The sequence below is a fragment of the Pundamilia nyererei genome, unplaced genomic scaffold (assembly GCF_000239375.1).
Source record: "Pundamilia nyererei isolate P.nyererei 1_Seehausen unplaced genomic scaffold, PunNye1.0 scaffold00263, whole genome shotgun sequence".
In the NCBI taxonomy this organism is placed as follows: domain Eukaryota; kingdom Metazoa; phylum Chordata; class Actinopteri; order Cichliformes; family Cichlidae; genus Pundamilia; species Pundamilia nyererei.
Window position 1 is genome coordinate 2,692 of NW_005187664.1, and position 24,458 is coordinate 27,149.

At 39.2% G+C, this 24,458-nt stretch overlaps 1 protein-coding gene across 1 annotated transcript in view; it reads right to left on the reverse strand.

Annotated features, from left to right (window-relative positions):
* Positions 1–485: 485 nt before the first annotated feature.
* sorcs3a (sortilin related VPS10 domain containing receptor 3a) overlaps positions 486–24,458 on the reverse strand; it is a 251,886-nt gene continuing 227,913 nt past the window's right edge. Inside the window, exons 21-27 of the mRNA XM_005750127.1 lie at positions 21,957–22,080; positions 21,359–21,471; positions 12,240–12,371; positions 12,044–12,143; positions 8,536–8,641; positions 6,949–7,109; positions 486–4,117 (exon numbers count right to left, since the gene is read on the reverse strand). Of these exons, the coding sequence (XP_005750184.1) occupies positions 4,059–4,117; positions 6,949–7,109; positions 8,536–8,641; positions 12,044–12,143; positions 12,240–12,371; positions 21,359–21,471; positions 21,957–22,080 (795 nt within the window). The 3' untranslated portion in view covers positions 486–4,058. The remainder of the gene's footprint in view (positions 4,118–6,948; positions 7,110–8,535; positions 8,642–12,043; positions 12,144–12,239; positions 12,372–21,358; positions 21,472–21,956; positions 22,081–24,458) is intronic.

Sequence of the window (24,458 nt, forward strand, 5' to 3'; positions counted from 1 at the left end):
AGTTCTACTTTGGCTCACTGGCTTAGCTTTTTGGAGTTTGTTCAGCCACTGTTGCACATCTACATATGCAATAGAGGCATGCAGTAAAACCTGATTACATTTAAAGTGTTTTTCATTGCATCCATCTTTTTTATTACTGCAAACAATGTGCTCGAGCTGTTCTCTCTGTGCATTTTTCCTCACTGTAGCAGTGTGTTTATTCCATTAGTTGGACAGACTGTGAGAGCTGACACCGTGCCGTGACGGTTTGGTGACACTGACCGCGGTTGCAGGCCAGACACAAGGCCGACAACACTGCTGGTGCTTTTCCGACCTCGCTTTGTGCTTCTGCACTGGAGGTTGGTTGAGTCATCAGGCAAACAGTGTAATGCTCAGTGAACATCATTTTCTTTGCACCCTTGGGTTCACAAGAAATTCATCATCCAGAGAATGAACGCACTGATGTACAAAAATACATTTATTTGAAACAATTTCAAAATGACAGTTTCTTTACCGTAGAAATATCGAAATCAAGATGAAACAGAACATTACTGATGATGCATGCATTGTAGATTTTTGTGCACTGAAGAACATTACAATGCTTTTGCCTTCTGAAAAATCACAAATGCAAAGAATCTCTTTTATGGTTCAAGTATGGATTTGTCTGGTGCTTACGGTATAATGTGGCATTTAAGATATCAGATGAGACAGAAGTTTCCAGTGATCAAAGTCCTTTCTTTTACTAGTGGCACTTCCAATGTGCTGGTGCAGATAAAGCACCACATTTTGAAGCATTTGTTCTTTGCAAACTTTTATGGACAGCCAGTGTACTATGTTCATTGTACATTCTTCACAATTTCAAAGGGTCCAAGAGAGAGAAAAACAACAGAAAACAAAGACAATATCCATGTGTAGTTAAGGATGGAGAAACTTTTTGATTTCTTTTTCTGTCCCCCCTAATTCTGCTTTTCTAATAAGAATCAGAACAAAGTGCCACCATCAAAGCCTTTACCCAAACAAAATCCAGCCAAGCAAACAATCCTTTGCTTATGGCATGTGTTGAATACAACAAAGCTCTAGAACAATCTTTGTTCAATGTGTGTTCTGTCTGTATTAACAAGGCTTGGCTTGGCTGTTTGGTTTGAGATGAGAGCACTCTGTTGCAGGTAATGCATATGTGATGTGACAGCCTATATCTTTTTGCAGCCTTTCGCTTCTCCTGGAACTGCTGTTTGCTTGAGCTGAGCACTGCAGGAAACCTCTGCATGTGGCACCCTCCCCTGAGCTGTCCAGCTTTCTCTCATTATCAACAATGCTGGATACTGGGAGAGCAACGGGAGTCAAGTCGAGGCCACTTGGCTTTTGCAGGCCTGGAGAATGCAGAGCTGGGGGAAGTTGCATGCTGGGAGGACGGTGTTCACTCATTTCAAACTAGATGCAAAGCAGAGACTGGAGCGTTGGTTTGTGAATGGAGGCTAATGGCAGCCAGGGGAGCTCTGTTTGTACACTGTGGATTCATTAAATAAATACATACTGTTCCAGGCACAGTTGAAGACAATGTTCTGGTTTTGTCACATTGTTAGAATAGCAGTAGTTGCACATTTTGAGTGGTGTAAAAATTGTGCCACAATGAGCACCAAAGATGCTGGTAACACACTCTGTAGAACATGGACTCATCAGCTTATCTAATCCTAATGAACAGCAAAAGCACTTTGTAGGCTTAAAGTTGGGTTTGATAGCATACATGGAAAAAAATATGTGAAGTTGAAGCTATGACAACTGAAAATAATGGGAGAACATGATATTGGAATCCAAAAACTGTGAGCTAATAAGTGATTTACCTTTTCACATTGTACACATTACTTGAAACCATCTTGGAGGCCCAGGTGTGTCCTGGACTGCATCGAGTTACTGTGATTAAAATGAATGTAGGACTCTTTCACTTCAATCGTGCTGCATCAGATTTGCAGTTCAGAACTTTCTTTTAACAAGTTCAATAACATCGATGCGACTCATTGCTATAAGGCTAATTTAATTTACAAGCAAATTTTCCAGTTCACCAGTCTTACTCTGGTCTGGTTATGTGCACAGACAGGTTTCCTGTATCTCAAAGTTCTCATGTCCAAAAAAGCCCAAACGTCTTCACTTTGGCCTTACAGTAGTGGAACTGTTACTGACTGAAGATGGACTTGGTTTTTGAGAATGAAATCTTAAAAAGTAGTTCAGGCTGAAGAGTTTAGGCAGAGAAAATTTCATTGACTTAATTAAACTACTTATTACCACCATATATGTTTTGTCATCATTAGTTGGCATCACCATGTTGATTATGCTGCTCTGGCAAGGTACAAAAAAACAAGACTTCACACAGCAGTCCTTTGAAGAGAATGAAGACACAATTTGAAATATATAACACCATTCATTCCTAGTATTTTATCATAACCAGTCCTGAATTAAACCCATGTCAACCACTCGGTGGTGTTAGTGGATAAATCAAGGACTTGTCGTATGAAGTTACCCACTAGGCACCATAACTGTTTTAGAACAATACATCCTATTACTGTTGAATCTGGACCAATGAGGTGGATTGGCCAGATGAGCGGCCAGCACCACCATGACTGAAAAGAATTGCAGGACATTACAAATAATAATATTGGCATGAGCTCCATTGGAAACTGCCACAAACCAAAGAAGAAGCAGAAACCACAACCCAACTGTAAGCCTACTTAAAATAAACACCATGTTTTTCCCCAATGAGTTGAAATTGTGAATTTGATCACTGGTCACCACAATAGATACATTTTTTTCCAAAGTGATTCAACATTAGTATCGAAGCCAAATCTGAACAGTGAGAGCCACAGACTCACTTGCAAATAGAACCGGACTGTAATGGGACGTTTAAGGCCAATACTGCTACAGATGTTTGGTGATTCAAACATGGGATATACAGATTTCCCTGACATTTGTAGTTATTTACGAGCTCACACTCTGCCCGACTTTGCTCAGACCAGCTGGTTATTGTGTTTGTGGTTCCCAGCAGGGAACCTGCAGAGTGCCCTCTGGTGGACAAACGTCATAACAACAGCACGTCTGAAGGATGTTTCTCTTGTTTCGTAGCTTTTAAACTTCATTTATCGGCTGTTGTAAATGCCAATATCGATAGATCGATAAATAGCCAGCATTGGCCGACCAACAAATGAGTCGGGCTCTGGTTGCAAATGTTTGGTTCAGAGAGTTTAATGACAGTCTATTGTATATCTGTACTGAAAATGCAAATATCCTGAAAATGATCCTGTTGAGGATGATCCTTTTAACTTTATTTTCAGAGAACATGAGGGACATCTGCACTATGCCGATGCAGCTCTACCTGCATTAACAGATAAATCCTTTCTGAAGAAAATGAGAGCAAAACAGAATCAGCAGAATCAACTGGGGTCTTTTGACACATGATTAGAAAATAACTATTTACAACACCTGCTTATCTACAACACAGAAATTGTGTCCTCAGAAAGAACATGCACAAGTTAAGGACCTTAGCAAAGGAAATCGGTTTCTTTAAGTAATGTTTGACTTTTTAAACACACTTTCAGAAAAAAAGACCATCGTCAGATTTTCTGTTGCCGCCATGGTACTCAGACTACGAGCATGTAGAAAGTAATAATATATACATTTAACAGAACAGATGACAGTATTGTACATTTCAATAATATTCCCTGTTTGATTGAAGACTCCGACATTATAGTCTATATATAGGCAGAAATGATTTTCAAAGCAAACGCCTTAAGAAATGTACATAACTTTTGATAGATTTCCACGAAAGATATTTCACTTTGCAAATGAATGCTGCTATGTAGCTTATACATCCACAAAACTGAATAAGTTTTGTCAGTAATTACAATGATCTCATTGAGTAAATTGACATTAACTGCATGGATGTTGTTGAATGAGACATCCATGCAAGTCTGTATAAATGAGGTCCCTTAGAAAACTATTAACATCAGTTGTGTTGAGAATTACAAAACAAAAAAAAACCCCGACACTGAAATACTTTGCTCTGTACATGAAGCGCTGCTCCACCAGTTTTACACACTAGTACAGTTTGGAATCTCCCTTGTGCTCTCGCAGGCATTTCCGACTCCCCCTGAGTATAAATAAAGGAAATGAAAGAGGGGGAAAAAAGCCAAGAACAAAGACAGTTAATTCAGAGCTTTAATGACTATAAAACAAATAGCTTCTTTGACATTGACTCCTTGTACTTAATTTCCATTCAAAGGCTCTGAAGCTATTAAGACGCGTTGGAATTTGAAATTGACCCATTATGAAAAATATGCCAGCTTTTGTTATGATATGTTTGGTCCAATTAATTGGAACGTGCTCGGTGAGGAAGTTTAGCACCAAATATTGAAAGTCTGGACGTCTACCCCATTTGTGTTGGGCGATCGTGGCTCAAGAGTTAGGAGTTCGCCTTGTAATTGGAAGGTTGCCGGTTCGAGCCCCGGCTTGAACAGTCTCGGTTGTTGTGTTCTTGGGCAAGACACTTCACCTGTTGCCTACTGGTGGTGCCACTGGCTGTGGCATAGCTGCCATCACCTGTGTGTGAATGGGTGGATGACTGGATGTGTGAAGTGCTTTTGGGTCCTTAGGGACTAGTAAAAGCGCTATACAAATACAGGCCATTTACGTGAGAAACACAAGAATAGCTGTTAATTTACTCTGGCATATAGCACAAATCAATCAGCAACTTCAAGGACGTCTGCAGAAATGTGCAAATAAAAAGCAGCGTTTATTCGTTGTGAAATACATTTCGTTAACCTCCTAAGACCCGAACTCTTCCACAGCAGCATTTTTAATTTCTCTTTGATATTTGGGCATATTGGGGCCTGATGAATGTAAAAACAAAGAATTACCAGATTTTTTTTTAACCTTATTTTTGTTTTTAAGAAAACTAAGAGCCATATATGAGGATATTCATTTAAAAGTTTGATAGAACAGTGGCAGTATAATGTCCTCGTAAGTGGATATCAGGCCCATGTAGAGCAAAATTGAGTATTTTGGTCTAAATAACCCAAAATGTGATGCCCACATATGTGGACGACAGGTCCTAGGAGGTTAAATATCCTTGTCCTGTGATGGCAGGCAGGGATGATTTGATACACTTTCTGTTGCACTAAATGCATGTAGTGCTGAGCACCTGCTCGAATTTGACCTCCTAAGACCCGAACTCTTTCATGAATGCATGCATTTTTAATTTCTCTTTGCTATTTGGGCTGATTGGGACCTGATGAATGTAAAAACAAAGAATTACATGATTTTCTTTTTTCTTTTTTACCTGAGTTTCGTTTCTGAGAGAAATGAGATCCACATAGGAGGACATCTGCTTTAAATTTCGATAAAACAGTGGCAGTATAATGTTCTTGTAAGTGGATATCAGGCCCATCGGCAGCCACATGGTACCTTTAATTTAAGAGAAAAACAACAATGTACCATTGTTGCTTCAAACGTGGAATCAGATGGTAGTAATTTGATTAGTGTTTCGTAAATATGTTGTTTAACTCTTATTCTTACACTTATTGTTGTTTTGTTACACTTTACTGTGCGTCCCCGTCCACTGACTCGAGGTGCTACATGAGTTATGGAGAAACTGAAAGTACTCTCGTGCAGGAATACAGATCATATGTAAAAAGAAAAAAAAAGTAACAATCAGACATTGACCTGGATAAAAATATTCTGCTGAAATGAAGCAGCACACTCACGGCCTCGCTGCTTGAGGGTTTCACTAATGTGTGAGTTTCCATTCTCGACAGCTCCTCTGAATTTCAACACACAGGTCAGAAGCAGTCAGCTCTCCAGAACTGTGAAAGTGCAGGAACTTAATCTGTCTTTTAAACTATCTCAGAGCCAAATCAATCCTGGGTCTGCAGCTGCCAGAAGTGGTACATTTCTACTGGTAACAATAGAAAATCCACTCTGTTAAATACAGTCAGAGTGGGCAGCAATTAGCTTATCAAACCTATTGTTTTTTATCATGTAATGAAATATGAATGAATGAATGTCTCTTTTTAAATTGAAGTCAAACTGTGACTGAATGAGGAATGATTAGGCCACTCCCTCTGTGTTTGATGAAGTCCTGCAGCCACATGCTAAACATGTTGGTTTTATTATTTAGTCATTATTCCCAGTACTGTGGGTGTCACTGGAATCTTTCCTTACCCTCTAAAACCCTTTCACGGGCTTTGTCTACTCTAAGGATTTCCTCCTCTGTGAATAATTCAAAAATGGTAAAAAGGAGATTCATTTGCTGGATTTCTGTTTAAAAGACGATTCAGATTCAGTATGTAAATTAGCCCCAGGAGGTGATTCTACGCACAGTTATCCTACACATTATCATGTTGACTTTTGCTATAAAGCCATCGACAAAGAAAGTTTGTCCCTGAAATTCCATCTTTACATGCCCTGGCAAGTTTTGGCATGTCTGAAACCTCGGTATAGGGAATATCCGAGTTTCCAAACAGTGGACAGTGCATGTTTTAAATGTCCTAAAATACAATGTAGCAGTGACACAGACCTTGCTGGACCACGACAAGGTCACTGAGATCCAGATTGCATTGTGCTCCATGTATTATATTTTTGAAAATGTCTTAATCATGACTTGATTCGTCGCAAAGACACATAGTGCTGATATTCACACAGATGAGATTATGCAGTATATAGTGCATCGCATACATTCATATGTATATGGATGCCTTCTATTTGTCTCTGGATATCTACATGCCTTTAAAGTGTGAGTTAGTTAAATCATCTATGTGGCCATTTCCTGTTCATGGATTTTCTCTTATTTCTACAGCAGGTGAATAGAGTAACCCACCAACACCATGACTACTACTTAAGGTGGCAGCAAAGCGTCTAGAACCCAAAAAAATATTGAAGTGTATTTGCTTGAAATGCCTGTCCCTACTCTCAGCAGGTACTTACTTTTGACCCTGGCATCCAGCTCCTTCTCCATGAGTTCTTTGGATGTGGAGAACTCACTCAGAGTAATTTTCGGCGTGCTGTCGCCTTGGCCGACCGAGCCGATCATCTCTTGCTCTTTCTCCTGGTTAACCTCAGCATATATGTTGATCCAAGGTATTTTTCTGAGGATTTACAGAAAACAAGATCAGCAAATGTTAGATAACCATCTCACGTGCAGGTGCGGTGTTTGTGCATGCACACAGTGGGGTTGTTGTGTTTCTAAGGCTATGTAACCGCAGTCCCAAGTTTACATTCATTAGTAAATTACAACCGAGAACACGACTTTATGAATAAATTATTTGATTTGGCAGCCTCATCTCCATCTCTGCCTGCCTGACTATCTTCATCAGACTCTACACATCAAGCTGCTCTCACCGAGTTTGTCCTGATCTTTATTACTTGCTTCCTTGCAGGGTTTCTTTTCTCTCTCAGGCCAGTTAACTTCAGCAGGTGAGGCAAATAAAGGTCAGCATAACTATAACATGTGTAACTACAGAATTCATCAGATCAAAGGAGAAAACAACTCTGGTCCTGGTTTTGGTTAACCTTTAAATAATCAATATTTCGATGCTATATATTTTTGCTGGTTATTTCATTCCCTGTAGCTTTGAAGTTCACTGACAGCTGACATCTTCAAAGGTAGTTTTTTCTTATATAATATGAATCAATGGGCACACCTTTAATATAATTATAACTGGTTTGATTATCCAGTTTGTCTTTATTGACTCTTTTGCACAGAGTAAGCTTTGGGATGAATGAGTTTGAACCGTCTGTGCTAAATGTGAACTGCCTGCTCTGTTGTCTCACTGCTTCCAGCTGTGATGTTTTGGCAGGATCAACATTTTTTAGAAAAATGAAAATTATTTTTCTTTCGAGTTAAAAATGTGGGTTTTTAAGAAGTCTGACAGACTGTTGCACTGAGCTACTTTTTCAAAGATGATTCTGTTTCCTGGTGCTGACAAACTGTAAACTTGCCTTGACTGTAATTACACTCGAGTGCCTAATTTATAGACAAATTACAGTAACACTGGTTTCTTTTCTCATCTGCATTTATACCGCCTAATATAGATCTTTATTTAGACATTATCCAATTTATTTGCAATTACTATACATTTGGGTTATTAATTGCTCTGTTTTTGTCAACTGTAAGATTTCTTGAAAAATGCATCCTCTTTAGACTAATGGGAAAAACTTCATATCCATAATTAATGACAGCTTTTCCATTTCCCTCAGACTTTTCAAAAGAATAATTTTGAGTATGAATAATTTATTCAGCAAATAAGATCCAAGGCAGAGAAGCTGCATATTAAACCATTTACTGCTCGTTTTCCCTGAATTTTGTGACTGATTGCTGCACACACCTCATGCACTGGAATCTCACAAGTATGAGTGACAACTCCAGAGTGATCTATCAACTGAAAATACCAAATATGACTATAATAGATTGGTCTAGACAGGGCTCATCTGCTATCATCAATAATGAAGAACAGAGTAATAGCTATATAGTGGGGCCCTACAGCAGGTGGAAGAAATCAGAAAGATTTGCACCTCTTGAATTTGTAGATGAGAAACACCGCAAGGCCAAGAAACACAACTGACAGGAGCATAAGCATCGCTGAGCTGCTGTGTCTGGGGCTCGAGTCCACTAAAGGTGCTGTGGGAGCAGGAAGGTGCACAGAGATGACATTAGACAGTCAAAATAAAAACAACATAACGTTAATCAACAGTTGACAAATGAGACAGAATAGAAATAAAAATAGAAATTTGATTCATTAAAACCAACAACAGACAAAAGTACAGTTAGATTTATATTACAAGTCAACCAGATGTGGCTAAATGCTAATGCTAAAACAAGAACAAATGTTCGTATGAATGCATAAATGATCTCAGTTTATCAACATCTTGAGCAGTTTCATCATAAAGACGCCAGATTTGAAAAAGTAAAGAACTTCTGAGGTTTCAAAGTTTGAAAGTTCAGCTCAGTCAAAAGCGTTTTCCTCATTTCCTGTATTAGCAATATTTTTTTTTATTAAACTCTAAGTATAAGATCTTTAAATAATTGGAACTGGCAGTCAACATATCAGCAAGAATTCACTTTTTTTAAACTATTTTTCCTCCATGTGGAGGAACAGCTAAAAAGAATACAGTACACATGAGCTCTGGCTAACGATGGCTAACTAAATCTCTGACCTGGGAGGTTACGTCAGAGGTGTTGAAAGTGGAGTTATTCATTTTATTTGCTGTTATATGTTGTTATTGCTGCTATTTTCCCCACCACAACTACATGTTATCTTAATAAGACAGGAAGAAGAAGTGCTTCGTTTTCTTCAGACCCTAGAATTCAAACTCAGAAGTTATAGTTAAGTTTGTGCTGTTCTTATGGCTGCACCTTCAAATTTCTCATCCAAGTCCATAACTGACAAACACTTGATGGAAACGATACAGTTTCATGCTGATCGGAGCTCTAATGTGTGTTTACCTACAAAGGCCCCACAAACTGAGGTGACTGCACATCCAGCTGAGTTAAAAATATTTCAACTGTTGTAGAAAAAAAAGTACTTTACTTTGTGCCATAAAGACTAGCGGCTGAGATTCTCCCTGAGACTGACTTGTCCTGATGTCAGGGACAATCAGGAGTGGACGACAAACTTATCATGGCAGTCCGTGGGCAGCTCAAGCTGTAAAAGCCCACTTTGACATACAGAGGCAGAAACAATGGAGGTGGATCGAACGCCAGGAGATACTGCTCGCTCATTGCCTGATGACCAGTGAGGATATCCTGGGTTATTCTCCAATTATAATTGACTGTAATTAATAGACAATTATGGGTACGAGTATTAATAGCTATAATTAATAAAATGGATTCCACGTTGTACTTATTGTGACTTTAATCAAGGAACTGGTCTTTATAGAAATGTGCATCCTCACTTCTATGCAACTGGAAGCCTTTTAAAGCCTGCAGGTTTCACTCACTCCTGAAATGGATGGAAGTCCATAAAGTAGGAAAGATCACAGGACCTCCGGGGAATGTATTATAATGTGTGTATATCTTCCTGAGAACAGAGGAAGAAAAGAATCTTCCCATTGAACTTTTTTTTTATTTCCTGCCTCTTCCTGGTGATAACACCCAGACACATGAGATACCAATGGAAAGTCCAGGATTTCCTCTATTCAGTGCATCAGGACTTAGTCAAAAGATATAGAGCAAAAACAAATGTCCATTTCAGAGGACATAAATGAATGGTCTGGTTCTCGGGAGGATATAATGCTAGATTCTAGCTATTGGTTGGCTGTTACAGCGAGATTTTCTGGGTTTCCAAAAATACTACAGTGACTTCATTCTGCATGAGTGACAATGCAAAGTTTTGTCAGAATGGAAAAAATGAACGAGACTCACTTCTGAAAACAGATACACCTGAAATAGCTCCTGGCACTGTGGTAGCACCTACAGGGAGAGTACCTTGAAAAAGTATGTGCAACAAAGAAAACAGGCACCTCTTCAAAAGCAAAGAGTAGTCACATCCATTATTGATTTATCTTTTTCTCTGCTTCTAGTTTGAATGAAGCGAACCTTTAAAAATCCTGCAGGTCACCGGGGTTAGGGCTGGGCTACATATCAGACCTGGAAGATGTTACCTTACAATAACACATTTTTCCACAACATCATTTCTGATAGAAACCTTTGGGTCAGATGTTCCAAATATGTGTAAATTCTATAAAAAGGGCAGATGCTCTGCGTGTTGCCTGTGACCTGTTAGATGTTAAAGGGTCAAAAACGTATTTTCTTTATACTTGTACCCCGTACACTGTAGTATACTGTATATCCAGAACAATAATGACTCCCCAGATTATATTTTTATCTTTAAGATATGAAACACTGTAAGGTGTTGTAGCGTGAAATTACACTTTCTGCTGATGGGCAAAACAAACTGACAGTAGCAGGAAATCCAAAGATTTCAGGTGAATGTAAAACAGTTAAATGCGCCAACATTCATTCAAAAAAGTACCGAACCAAACAAGTGTTCAGTGTGATTAATGTCACGGTTTCGCTCATAAGGCACAAACCCTAAATTTCTCCCATTATTTTGAAGAGTGCATTAATGTCCGTCGCTGAAGAAAAAGCCTGATGCTTTTCTGTGACGGGTTTAGCGCTACGTGAGCCCTCAGCTAAGAGATGGAGGCGCGCATGCCGATGACCTTTCTCAAGCAGCTTGAAGGCTTTTTAGACCTTTTCTTGGGAGGTGAAATATAAAGAGGGATCCAGCTGGGTACACCTTCAATGTCATTAGAGTGCAGCACACCACAAAACGTCACAGAGCACTACATGCCAGGCTGTTAATACCCATCGCTTTGAGCTGCAGACAACTCATGGCTGTGTGCCTCCAGAGACTGTGCACCTAATGAAACCAGCCAAGCAGTGAATATAAGGTAAGACCTGTCCAGCAGCGGGACACAGGAGCTGCTGAGCAGTACCGAGCTCCAAACCAATAAAAAAGTAGAGGTTTCCAGTCTAGCCATGTTATTTACAATTACTGTGTCTCCGTGAATCAGAGCTGATTTGACACGAGAGCATTTGAGGGTCTCTAATGTCAACCAGCCTTCCCGCAAAACACTGCTGATGACTTCTTGAATGATTCCAAAGTCTGCCCTGAAATTGTACAGTGTTCTTTCTCAAGGACTAAATAATCAACATAATTATACTCAGTGTAACACTCATTTTGTGGTTGGATGGCTGTAAAAGAAATAGAACAGATGTTCAGCTTTTGATGGCAGGCATAAAAGATCCCTCTTCTCAAGGAGCTCCACTTAAAACCGAACCCCTCCCATCCTCATCTGTGTTCTTTCGCCTGGGATAGACGAGGTCTGACAGGAATTTTAATTGGTGGACCAAAGAAAAATTCTTGTTGTCAAAACACAGTTATTACACTTCTGTTTCTCTGCACATGAAAATGAAAAATGGAACATGCAGGCCATAATTACATTACCCCCAGAAGTTAATATTATAGATGATGACTTGATGGCAAAATTAAAAGCAATGACAGCAAATGTTTCTTACCCAGTGTTAACTGTGTGTTGTAAACGATCACCCTCACACCGGGCTTCAGCTCGAACTCCACCAGGTTTTGGTTCAGTGCACTTACAATTGTGTCAGAAGCCTGTTAAAGTACACAACAAGGCACCGTTTTGTAGGCACAATAATCAAGTTGGAGGAATTTGAACTCCTCGTGAATTTCACTTAGAGACACCCATACCCGCTCCAGAGCTTCCTCACTCTTTTTCTTGCCCTCTGATTGGTTCTTATAAGGCAACAGGAAGAGCTCAGCAGCTGTTGGCACTCCGGGGAACACCGCTACCAGGAGCTGCTCCTCTGGGAATTCGGCCACCTGTCACAAGATAGAAATGTTTTTATATCACTGTGTGATACTGTGAAAATAGCAAAAGCTTTATGGCATCATAAGGCTTAAAGTCATTGACGGGACTTCAAACGCAATAGTTTTGTTAAAGCTTCCGGAGTCTCGGGGATACACACAAAGTGTCCTCTGCTGTATCTAAGAGAGCCGCAGCATTAGATGCAATCCTGAAAGCATGAAGCAGTGTCGTAAATCACAAGACTGTCAACGAGGAGCTTTTAACTGCTGGGTTAGTGTTACGGTTAGTTTCACTCACTATTCACAATATTCACCGTTCACTTTGAAACAGTGCATACAAATGTCGTGCTGGGGGATTTTGACCAAGTGGCCATATGAGACGAGCCAGAAGCGAAACAGGTTAAAGATCGCAGTGAATATTTGGGTGGAGTATGTTTAAAAGCCATTATGAAGCAGCTTTGAGAAGTGACTAAGATTTACATGAGAATAGATGGACATAAACTGTTTTCACATGAAAATGTTGGACACTTTGGGAGAAACTGGTTCAAAATGCAGGCTGTCTGTCATTTTGAGAGACAGGGTTACAGAAAATTTATATATAATTAACAATATACAGAATATTCTATGCATGAAGAGAAAAGATAGCCAGAGGCACCAACTGTGTCATCACTTTGTATGCAAACTCCATCATAACAGTGCAGTCCCTGTTAAGGCGCTGCAGCTGTGGAGCCTCAACAGGGAAATGTGAACTCAGCAGATGTGAACTGGGATCTTTCTTAAGTGTACTCCTGCTGGATGAACCCTTTGTTCTGCTCTACACCCTCTACCACCCTCACAGTTTTAATCTGCCACAATGTTTGGAAGCCTTTAGAGTTTTCCATCATTTCCCATCAAGTAACAAAGTCTGTCACCAGTGAAAAATTCAGCTCAAGTTTGGTTGTAACGTTGTCCGAAGTTGTTGAGTATGCAATAGGAGTTAGTCTTTGTCACGTGTATTCGCACTGATGTAACTACTCAGTTTAGGCAGAGGATGCAGAGCACGCTGACTCACTGTGAATTCACTAACCTGGCGAAATTGGCACAATTAACCGTCAGACAGTATTGGAGATCATGAAGACCATTACATTTCAGATTTAACTGTGTTGAATATTTGTCCTCACTGGGTAATGTCTAATGTCACGACTGCAGTGTGAAAATGGCTATAGACTCAAGAAGATGTGTCTTGGGTTGAAGGTGAGACAATGCTAGCTTCATTTGGTGTGTGATTGCTGCATTCGCTCCCGCTGGGACAAAAGCAGCTAGATTACAAAGAGTAGCAGTTACCAAGCAGCTCAGAATGACTACACACTGTAAGATAACACAAAGACATTTTATCTGCTGAACAGTTTCATTACAAGAAAACTCATCTGACTTTACACTGAAACACTACATATTGCACATTTATGTCTATTGTCAGAAACTGTAGGATTGAGTGTAATGACCCATCGGAAGATTCCTTTGCAGTCTTAAGATGGAACTTAATTACGTGTTTAGTCTCCCACTAAGATATAATTACCTGCCTGTGAGTTTCTGCTCAAATTAACTGGTTGTATTTGTTCAGATCGTAAGGTTGAGAGTTAACAAGCGTTTAGATGTCGATCATCTTCAAACTGTTTTTGTAACCATTTGTGCCATTATATCACTTTTGACTCTTCCCTTACAGTTTGTGTCAGTCAGACATTAAATTGCTCTGTATAATGTTTTAAGCTAATATGGTGGTGAGGGAAAACTACAGCAATGGTTATTTTACGCTGACAACTCAAAAAGCCCTTTGACTCATCACCTGAGTAGGAAAGCACTCTATAATTACCAGTCCATTTATATTTTTCTAAACCCATCATAGTTCAAAAACACTAAACAAATAAAGAGGCATCTCAGTCCGTAAACAGCATGTCTTTAGGCCCCGCCCCTCCCTGAGCCTGGTTCTGTCGGTTTCTTCCTGTTAAAAGGGAGTTTTTCCTTCCCACTGTTGCCAAAGTGCTTGCTCATAGGGGGTCATATGATTGTTGGGTTTCTCTGTATCTATTATTGTAGGGTCTTCCTTACAATATAAAGCTCCTTGAGGCGACTGTTGTTGTGATTTGGCGCTGTGTAAATAAAACTGAATTGAATCGGAACAACATTAAAACCACTGACAGGGAAAGTAAATAGTTTTGTGCATGTCAATACAATACATTGCTCTGCTGAGAAAATTGTGTCCTGACATGCCAAAACTGATGCCATATTCTCCTGTAACACCCATCTACCCATCTAGATTCATTCAGATTAAGCTCATTCCTCCAAATGGCAAAGACATTCCCAAACCACCGCAGTCGGTAAGCAATTGCAACCCTGCTACACTCAAAAACAAATCATCAGATCCACTGCATTCTGGTGAAGTTTTCCATGTAAATAGATATGTTATCTACTGCCCAAGACAGCACAGCTCCCAGGATTACAGTGACACAGAAACCCAGATTTGGCATCTGGTCAGGATACCTCCTCAGCACCTCCTTTGGTAGGTCTTCCCAGGGTAGACCCAGAGAAAAACTTTTGTCTGGAATACCCTGTTTATCCTGCAATCACAATTTGACTTTGTGGAAGCGGAAGATTGTGGATTATTCAACAGGATACAGCGGATCTACTTCACCACCGGGTGGAGAGGGAAGGATTGTTGCCAGTGTCTGGTATCAGACACCTACCCTGACATCCCCAAAGGCCCAGTGTCCATGCCCTGATGGGTCTGGGCTGTGTGAGCCATTCAACATTATAGCATTATATTATATTATAGTCGAATAGCATGTCTGCTATTAGTGTTTACAGACATCATGCGATCTTTAGCATTTGAGGCAACCATCACCAGCATTCTGGAAAACTGACAGCAGAATAACCGTGTTCATGGTCTAATATTGTCCCTAACAGCTGTTCTGCTTCACAAGAGTGACACAGAAAGAGAGACAGAGATACAGATAGTGCTGCAGAGCTACAAAGACTCACAAAAAGTGTTGACCTTTATCACAAGCCCATAAATGGACACACAAAACACTTTCCCAAGCATGACTTTTCAGAAAAGAACAGAGTTTTCACTTGACGGTGTTCGTAGTGTGCATAATGTTCAATGCCAGAGTATCTGAGTTGGATATTTCTGCAATTTCTGCTCAGTTAAGTTTATAGAATGACTGCAGTCGTTTTAATAGAAATGCTGACAACTACTATTAGATGGTGTAAATGTAAGACTCAGGATTCTGGTATCTAAAGAAGATTCTAGATAACAAAGTTTTAATTGAGTTTTTGTGGGGCAGTGTTCACTGTTTTCAGCTGTTTTACATTAAATGTAACCAGAGATGTTTAAACAGTTCCTCCAAGTCAAAAATGCCCTCTAACCAATCAGCATGTATTCATTAATTACAGAGAACAATTGGATAAATGCTTTGAGGCTGCAGTTTCTAGCCATGTCAAAAACGCATTTTTAATGGGTCAATAACTGTTTCTGTTATTTTTTTCAAGCCATTAGCTTTTAACAGTTTATGCAGTACAAGCAAGAATGGGGGCAGCGCCGTGTGGCAATCACTCTTCATTCTAGAGCCTTTGATGTTTTTATGTTTTCCCTCTGGCCTGGGGTGGACAACGTAGCAGGTAAAGGCAAAGCACATCAATTATCAAGCAGAAAAATCACTATTTGAGTAACAAAGCAGTGGACAAATGATAGCCATGGGCGTGTCTTGCAATGGCGAAGAGGCAGTGGAGAGAGAGATAAAGTGAATGGGATGACAAAGGAGGCAATAGCCTGTGGGGAAAAAAAGAAAAAAAAATCAGTGCGCTTGGACCATGTTGACTCGCACAGCAATCTGTCCTTAGTTTAAAAATCTGGAGGATCATCTGATATACTGCAAATTCATCACGGATACAAAAATTAAATCGGGATGGTAAACAGGAAGAGAGGTGAGATCCTCAGAGAGGACAGGCTGCAGGGAAGTCGGCTCAATTTGGTTTGATATGAAGATTTCACAATGCAATATTTTGCAAGTTCATTTCAAGAAATACTATTTGAAGAAGATAAACTCCAGAGGGACTCTGAAAGTTATTATCTTGCTACACTTTCACTTCTTTTTCAGTTTTTGACATGAAACGCTTTAGTTTAAATGTAAAGCAGATAACCTCTACTGACATTTCAGGGTTTTGGAAATGATTTTGTGTTTGTAGCTTAAACAATATTTAAGACATGCAGACACCCAGATGTTGCCCTTGAATTATTAAAACAATAAAAACAACTCTTTAACTACTGTTGCCTTTCTCTCTAAGCATGAACATTGTTGTAGTAAAACTTTCAACTAAATGTTAACCTCTCTTTCTTAGCTTAGCATGTTAGCATGACACCTAGAATTCTGGCTGGTGGGAAGCTCACATGTTTTTCCAGGTATGTTCTCCAGGTTGTTCCAACAAATGAACATTTTGTTCTGATGACAGCACCTAGATTAAAACCAAGTGAATTGTGACCTAATAATCTATCTGAACCTAAAGAAATTGCTGGCAGTTCAGGAAGAAGCAGAAAACTTTTCATAAACAGTCGGATTCATCTTTCTGGAACCACCAATGTCATATCAGTCAGGAATTGACTGGGTGTCGCACCATGAGCCCATTTCAGGGATAGATGATGCTTTTTCTTACCAGAATCTATTAAAAAGGATATGAAAGAAGTAAATACAAACTTTTTCCAATTCTTGTTGAAACTAAGCAAAAAGGAATATGATGAAATGTAATCAAAGAAAAATAATTAACCAGAAATGTAGATTTACTGTCGACTGCCATTTCTCTCTATGGACTTTACATTATCCTTTCCCAACATTGTCTACAGTTTGTCCATGGACCATCCCAGGTGCACAGGTCAGGGAGAGGAAAAATACTCCTAAAAAACAAATAATAAATAAAATGAAATACCAAAAGATATAATTCCATTCTTGTTGATAAACATCTGAGATTTCAAGCCTTGTGTTGCTGTGAAAATGAAGGTCAGGTGATCACCGACATCAGTGGGACTCCTCCTCTGGAGATGAAGATGGTACTACCTTTCATTATTATTAATATTTCAAAGGTTTTCTTCACTCATAAAGCTTCATATGCATTCCAGTCATTTGAAAGTAAGTTAATTGTCAACATCACAACTGACAGCAGATTCAAATGACGAGAGTATCACATCAGAGTGGATGGTTTACCACGCTTCAGATGGATAAAAAAGAAAATCAGCGCCTCTGGGGAAGCAATAAAGAGACAATAGCTTGATAGCTTGCATTAACCTTCGAGGGAAGCTATGGAGGAGGATGAACACTGTAAACTATATGAGTCTGAGCAGAGAAACGTTAAGGGAATATGAAAGGGAGGTGGCTAAGGAAAGACAGAGTGGACTGAAATAACCTTGATTGCTGAACGCACGTTCAGGAACAGCAGAAGCGCTGGAAATGAAATGAGCCTATAGGCGAAGAGTGCAAAATCATGACATGATACATTCGGCAGTGGTGCACCTCCGTTAAATGGACCTTGACTTTAATTGCGATTTGTTCTCTTCCTCATCTCCTATTTTATTGTTTGGGAGTTGTTTACTATGTTGAAATGCCATCAGTTGTGGACTGGCCTGTGTCTCCACCAAGACTCCTCAGCCATAACAAAATGGAGGAAAAATAACCCTTCCTGTCACCACTTGGACAATATGTTTGTCTGGAAATGAACTTTGTGTCAGATGCAAACACATAAACAGATCTACAGCCCTTTCACATAAACAAGTACCTGATATGAAAGTCTGACGGCGTAATACGAAAAGATGAAAAGTGGCAATTCAGACACTAGTGTAATATAACGGAAAAAAGAAAAACACATATAGCAACTGTCGCTCTACTTTTTCATTTGGATTTCACTTCAAGAAGAACTGCATGGTTATGTATTGTAATCTTAGTTCTATGATTGATGACACAGCCCTCTAATGTGTACTATGGCACTGAAACTCAGCATGTGATAAACCGAGTGCACCAGAGTTCTCGGTGTGAAAGTAGAGTAATTATCCTTCTCCACATCACAAATGGCCCATTTCACTGAGAAAAAAAAAAACTGAATCAATTTATTATTATGAATCCAGACTTTTGATTCTGCATGTCATGCCTCAATAAAAGCTACCCGTAGGCCCAGACTACAGTAAAGACAGGCGGTTGAGCTGTGAACACAGTGCAGTCAAGTGTAGGTGGTAACTGTGATGTAAAGGAGGACAAAAGCATTTGAAGCAGACACTTGAAATGACTCACAATGAGGGAGAAGTAACGGAGAAAAAAATCACCTGCGGGCCACTTGTGCTCCCACATTTCTTCCACTGTTTGCACAAGTCTAAATCACACTGTATCAGCATGCCTTAGGACTGATTGTTTTTCTTCAACAGTGGCTTAAAGGTGACGTTCTCAAGACATGTAGTTAAAACCACAAATAATATTCAAAGGTAAAGGTAATCTGAGGCAATGCATCTCTTTACTGCTGCTTAACAGAACATTAAAATTAGTTAATTAAGAAATTTGTTTTCAAACCACAAATTTGTTTAAAATCCTGTTCAGAGTACTTTTACTTCACAACAACACTTGCTTTTATACTGCAAGCTAAACAATGTCTGAGGCAGAACTTGGCAACAATGAAAAGGAAGAACCTCCCTTTAACAGGAAGTGACCTCCACCAGAGCCAGACTCAGGTCGGGGCAGCCGTCCGTGAGCAGACGATTTGATGTAAGACAACTTAAAAAATTGTATTGCCAACATCTTTCACCAACATACCTGTCATTCTGTGTTTAAAACACCACCACAACAACATTATTTTTGTATTTAGTTATTAATTTTGCTAACTATTAATATTCATTATTACTGCTTATTAATAGTTCCTTAATAATGATAATAATAACTTTATTTATAAAGTGCTTTCAAACAAAGTGCTGAAAAGTTATTCGAAGATAAAAGATTAAAAAATAAATACATCCAGTACAGAAAAAACAGTATAAGTTAAAACTGATAGTAATTTAAAAACTAACGGACATAGGATAGGGTGAACAAGTGGGTCTTAAGCTTAGCTTTAAAAACCTCCACAGAGCATGCCTGCCTAATATGTTGAGGGAGGTTGTTCCACAAAAATGTGGCACAAAGAGAAAAAGCACGTTCCCCAATAGTCTTTTTTTCTGGCTTTAGGAACTTTTAGAAATCCAGAATCCTGAGATCGAAGAGCACGGGAAGGAACATAGATGTGCAAAAAGTCAGTCCCTGCAATTTATGACAATTTATCTCCCAGTATTGGACAACTTCCTTACTGGAAGCCCCTTCCTGATCACTTGTAGTTGCAGCTGCAATTTCAATGCAGGCCTCAGACATGGCCAGATTAAAAACGTCAACAGCTTCTGAGGAAGGAAGATATGAACATAACTTTTACTGTTTTTGCATGGAGGAAAAAGAAGACAGCGTACAAACTGTTCTCCCAAAAAAGCAACCACTGCTGCTAACACAGTATTAGCAGTTTGGCAGCATGCTAACATGAAGCTAATCGCGCAGTAGCCACACTGATGTCTGTTGACCTGCGACTAAACAGCCGGAGCAGGTAACACAGCCCCGTTTCTACCACAGATTCACTGTGGAGATGTTAAATGTTCTTATTTCTAACTTTGCTGTTTGCTTTGTATTGAAACTGAAACAGCATAACAAAAACTTGTGTGTGTCCTCATTAAGACAGGAATGTGTATCTGTGTGTGGGACTGTAGCCTCGGGTTTGTAGTTTTAACTGGTGACTATTTGACATTGCATCTCAGGGACAGACATCATAGTAATACATAAAAACAAAAACAAGGTCGAAGTTTAGGCTCACAGGGTCACTTTATTCGACTGTTTTAGATTGCTGAGAAAAAAGGGAGGAACAATTAATCCAACTGAGTAGCAAGAAAAAGGTAAAATTGAAATATGAACTTTTCAAAGATTCTAAAAAGCTGAGAGCCTAAACTTCAGACATCCACACCGTTTCTCACATGCTGAAATGGTTTAATCATGAGTGAATTAACACCAGCATCAACAGAGCTCTATTTAACTTTGGTAATTAGTGAAGTGCACAAGCTTTCAATAGCTTGAGAAGACATCAATAACTTCAGTGATTTATTTAAGAGGGAGTCAAGTTGGAATAAATAACACAAGTCTGTCCGCAGGATCGTTAATATCAGTTCAGCCTTAACTGCTTTAGTGGAGTCTTGTTATTGCTAATAAACAACATGATGAAGAAAAGCTAAAAATCACTTTTAAGGCAAATTACTTGAAGCGAAGCGGCACGAAATTCACAGCGAACGCTAAAACAATCAGCTCGCAAACACAGGTCTGACTCTGGGGTTATCCGGGTTACACATGAGCTCCCCTTGAACCACTTTAAACGTTCCTCCAAAGGCTCCCACCTGCAGCTCCAAATGCTCGATACGCTGTTAAGATGGCTAAGAGCACAGCAAAAAAATGCAGCACTCTATTCATGAGCTGTGGATGGGGAGATGAGTAGCACTTAGCAGTGATGGGTGAGCTTCCCACACACACGCTCGCACACCTCCTACGATCAAGTGCGCACACACAAACACACATTAGCCACAGTGACAGGTATCGTCACTCCTTGGTCTCCTAGGCTTGAAGTTCATTTTCTGACTTTAAAATTAAGAAATCGGCGCTCGTGAAGGCGTCTCGGGAGAGAAGGAAAGCAGAGTCGTCTTCACACCTGTCTGATGATGAATCACGGGGTGGCCGAGGGCGTTCTCTCGCTGCACCAGTGAGCCCAGAGTATTGGACCGCAAAGGGGTATATGAAATAATTGAGAAATAGCAGGATGAGACGGAAAGTAGGAGTAAAGAAAAAACGATGGAATGGAAAGAATCTCAAGATGGAGAAATGGAAGGATGGAAGGGAAGGAAGAGAGAAGGAAGCAGAGAGAAAATGAAAATCACTCACTTGGAGCAGAGCCTTCTTAATTACTCTCCCCACATCCTGTCTCCACTCGGGTATGTCAGGGTTGAACTCGTCCAGATTAGGGGAGAAAGATAAAAGTAGAGATTTGAAGAATTCTGTCGAGGAGAGTCAGGGGAGAATCAGCCATTAATTCACTCCCATCTGAAGGCATTATTCTCAGTGAGCTGTGCCAACTGTCATTTTGCTCAAGTCGAGTTTCAGGTAGTTAACACTTGATGAAAAGAAGAGGCTTTCTCATATCCCCCGCACTTCCCTTTGGCTAAATGTACCAGATGCACTTCTAGATAATTAGAAAATGTCACAGCTTTACGCCAACCCATTCTCTGGTAATAAATCATTGCATTTTACAGATACTTGCTGCTGGATCACTTCATTTTAAATGAAGACATATTCTTTAGAGGTTCCAGCAGTAATGTGATATATTTTAGTCAAGTAGGAGCTGTTTTACATCTTATACAGGGTAAAAATAAAAGAAAACAGTAAAATTGGAGGACTTAAATAAAAAGTATTTAACTGCCTCCCATTAAACTGCAGTTATGTGTTGTTACCAGCTCCGGGAACACAGTTAACAAATACTGACCTTTGACTGCTATAGTCTTAGTGTCCTGCAAGATGGTGTTGCTGGCAGCCACCTGAACAGTTATGGTGTGCATTCCCTCACTCTGAAAGGTGTGCGAGATGCTTCCATCCAAAGTTATCACCGGCTGCAAGCACAGTTTTTAAGTTACAGGTAAACATAATGTCCCAATTTCTTTCCAAGTTCAACGTGTAACATTGGTGAAACTGCACACCTTGGCACCAAAATCCCTCATGAGGAGGAACATGAAGTAGTATGTTATAAAAACTGTAACAGGTACTCATTTATAAGTATACACAGTGAGAGTTTAGGCCCTACCAAACAGAAGATGACTGAAATTATAGTGATAGTTTCGGTAGTAGCTTAAAAGTGTTGTTTCTGCTTTAAAAAACAAAACAAAAAAGCAGATCCAAACAGAATCAGTGAAATACATATACTCTAACAATTCCAGCAATTGTTACCATGGCCACATCACAACAGATGTGGAAGAGGAATTTGGTCTTTAAGTCTAACGTCATTAGCCGCTTCCGGGTCCAAACTCCGCTTCAGGTCCCAAAGTCAAATGAACACTGCAGCATCACTGAGAGTTAAAAACTGTCTAAATTCTTTAATAAAATGATCAGTGTGGCTGCTTTACCAGGTGTAACTATAAAGTTTAACATGCAGGCATCAATGAAAACAGTTAACGTGAGGGTTCCTGATGGTTAGGGACAAATGCAATCGCAGGATGCTGTAAACGAACCAAACTTCAGTCAGGAGAACAACTGAGATAACCCATCCACAATACGAGGTTAGTCATTAATATACCGCTGCAAGTGCTGGGCTGTTACATCGTAAGGTTTTAAAAACTGAGCTTTACAATGAAGAGTGGTAGTAAAACTAATAATAAACAGAAATACCTAAAGTTGTGTCGTGGTATAAAACTGGGGATAGACACCACTTCACAAATTACAGGCCTGTTTCTTTACTTCTACAATTCTCCAAAATCCTAGAAAACCTGTTTAATAAACGATTAGACAAATTCTTAGATAAATATAAATTACTCTCTGACAGTCAATATGGATTCCGATCAAAAAGATCAACATCACTGGCATTAATCAAATCAATTGAAGATATTATAAATGCTATAGATCAGAAACAATATGCAGCTGGACTATTTTTGGATCTCAAAAAAGCATTCGACACAATCAATCATGATATATTAATTAATAAACTGGAACGGTACGGGATCAGGGGGGTTGTACTGCACTGGGTGAAAAACTATTTAAGTGACAGGAAACAATTTGTGAAGCTGAGTGTCCATTCTTCATCATGCTTGGACATTGCTTGTGGTGTTCCACAAGGCTCTGTACTGGGTCCAAAATGTATTATTTATATAAATGATGTTTACAAGGCATCTGATATATATTAAAATTAGTATTATTTGCAGAAAACACAAATATTTTTTGTTCTAGTGGGAATCTAAAGTAGTTGCTCGATACAATTACTTCAGAAATGTGCAAAATTTAAAAAATGGTTTAACAGGAACAAACTATCGCTAAATCTAAGTAAAACTAAAATAGTCTTATTTAGGAATTCCCTTAGAAATGCAAGTGCAGATTCATATAGATGGTGTGGACATTGAAAGAGTACTTGAATATAAGTTTCTTGGTCTGATTATAGATGAAAAATTAATCTGGAAGTCTCATATAAATCATATACATAACAAAATTGGAAGAAGTGTTTCAATCTTGAGTAAAGTAAAACACATTCTCTATTGTTCCCTGATTGCACCGTATTTGAATTACTGTGCAGAGGTTTGGGGCAATACTTACAAACGTCTGCTATCATCAATCTTTATATTACAAAAAAGGGCCATAAGGATAATCCATGAAACTGGTTACAGAGATCATACAAATCCACTATTCTTAAAATCAAAAATTCTAAAATTCACAGATCTGGTTCATTTTCTAACTGCACAAATTATATATAAAGCAATAAATAACCTGCTTCCTGACAATATTCTAAAACTGTTTTCTAAAAGAGAACGGGGACACAATTTGAGGGGGGTATTAAATTTAAAACATCCTCGTATCCGTACAACATTAAAAAGTTTTTGCATCTCTGTGTGTGGAGTGAAGCTGTGGAACAGACTAAGTAAAGATATGAAGCAAAGTCCAAGCATGGCGCAGTTTAAAAAGCGGTTTAAGGAGATGGTTTTTACAGGGTACAGGGACGAGGTAGAGATTTGATAGGCTGTTCTTGTCCAATATTTTCATGTGTGTGCGGGTGCACGTGTATTTTGGGTGTATATATCTGTAGGTTGTGTATCCTTTGAGGTGTTACTGGGGTTATTGATAAAGAGTATATGTGTGTATATATGTATATATGGATAGATAGAAAGATAGACATACATATAATTATCATTATTATTATTATTATTTTTAAATACACGTAACATATAATGTAATTGTAAAGAGGATTTCTGTATTCTGTTGATTACTAGATAGTGGAAAAGGGGGTGGG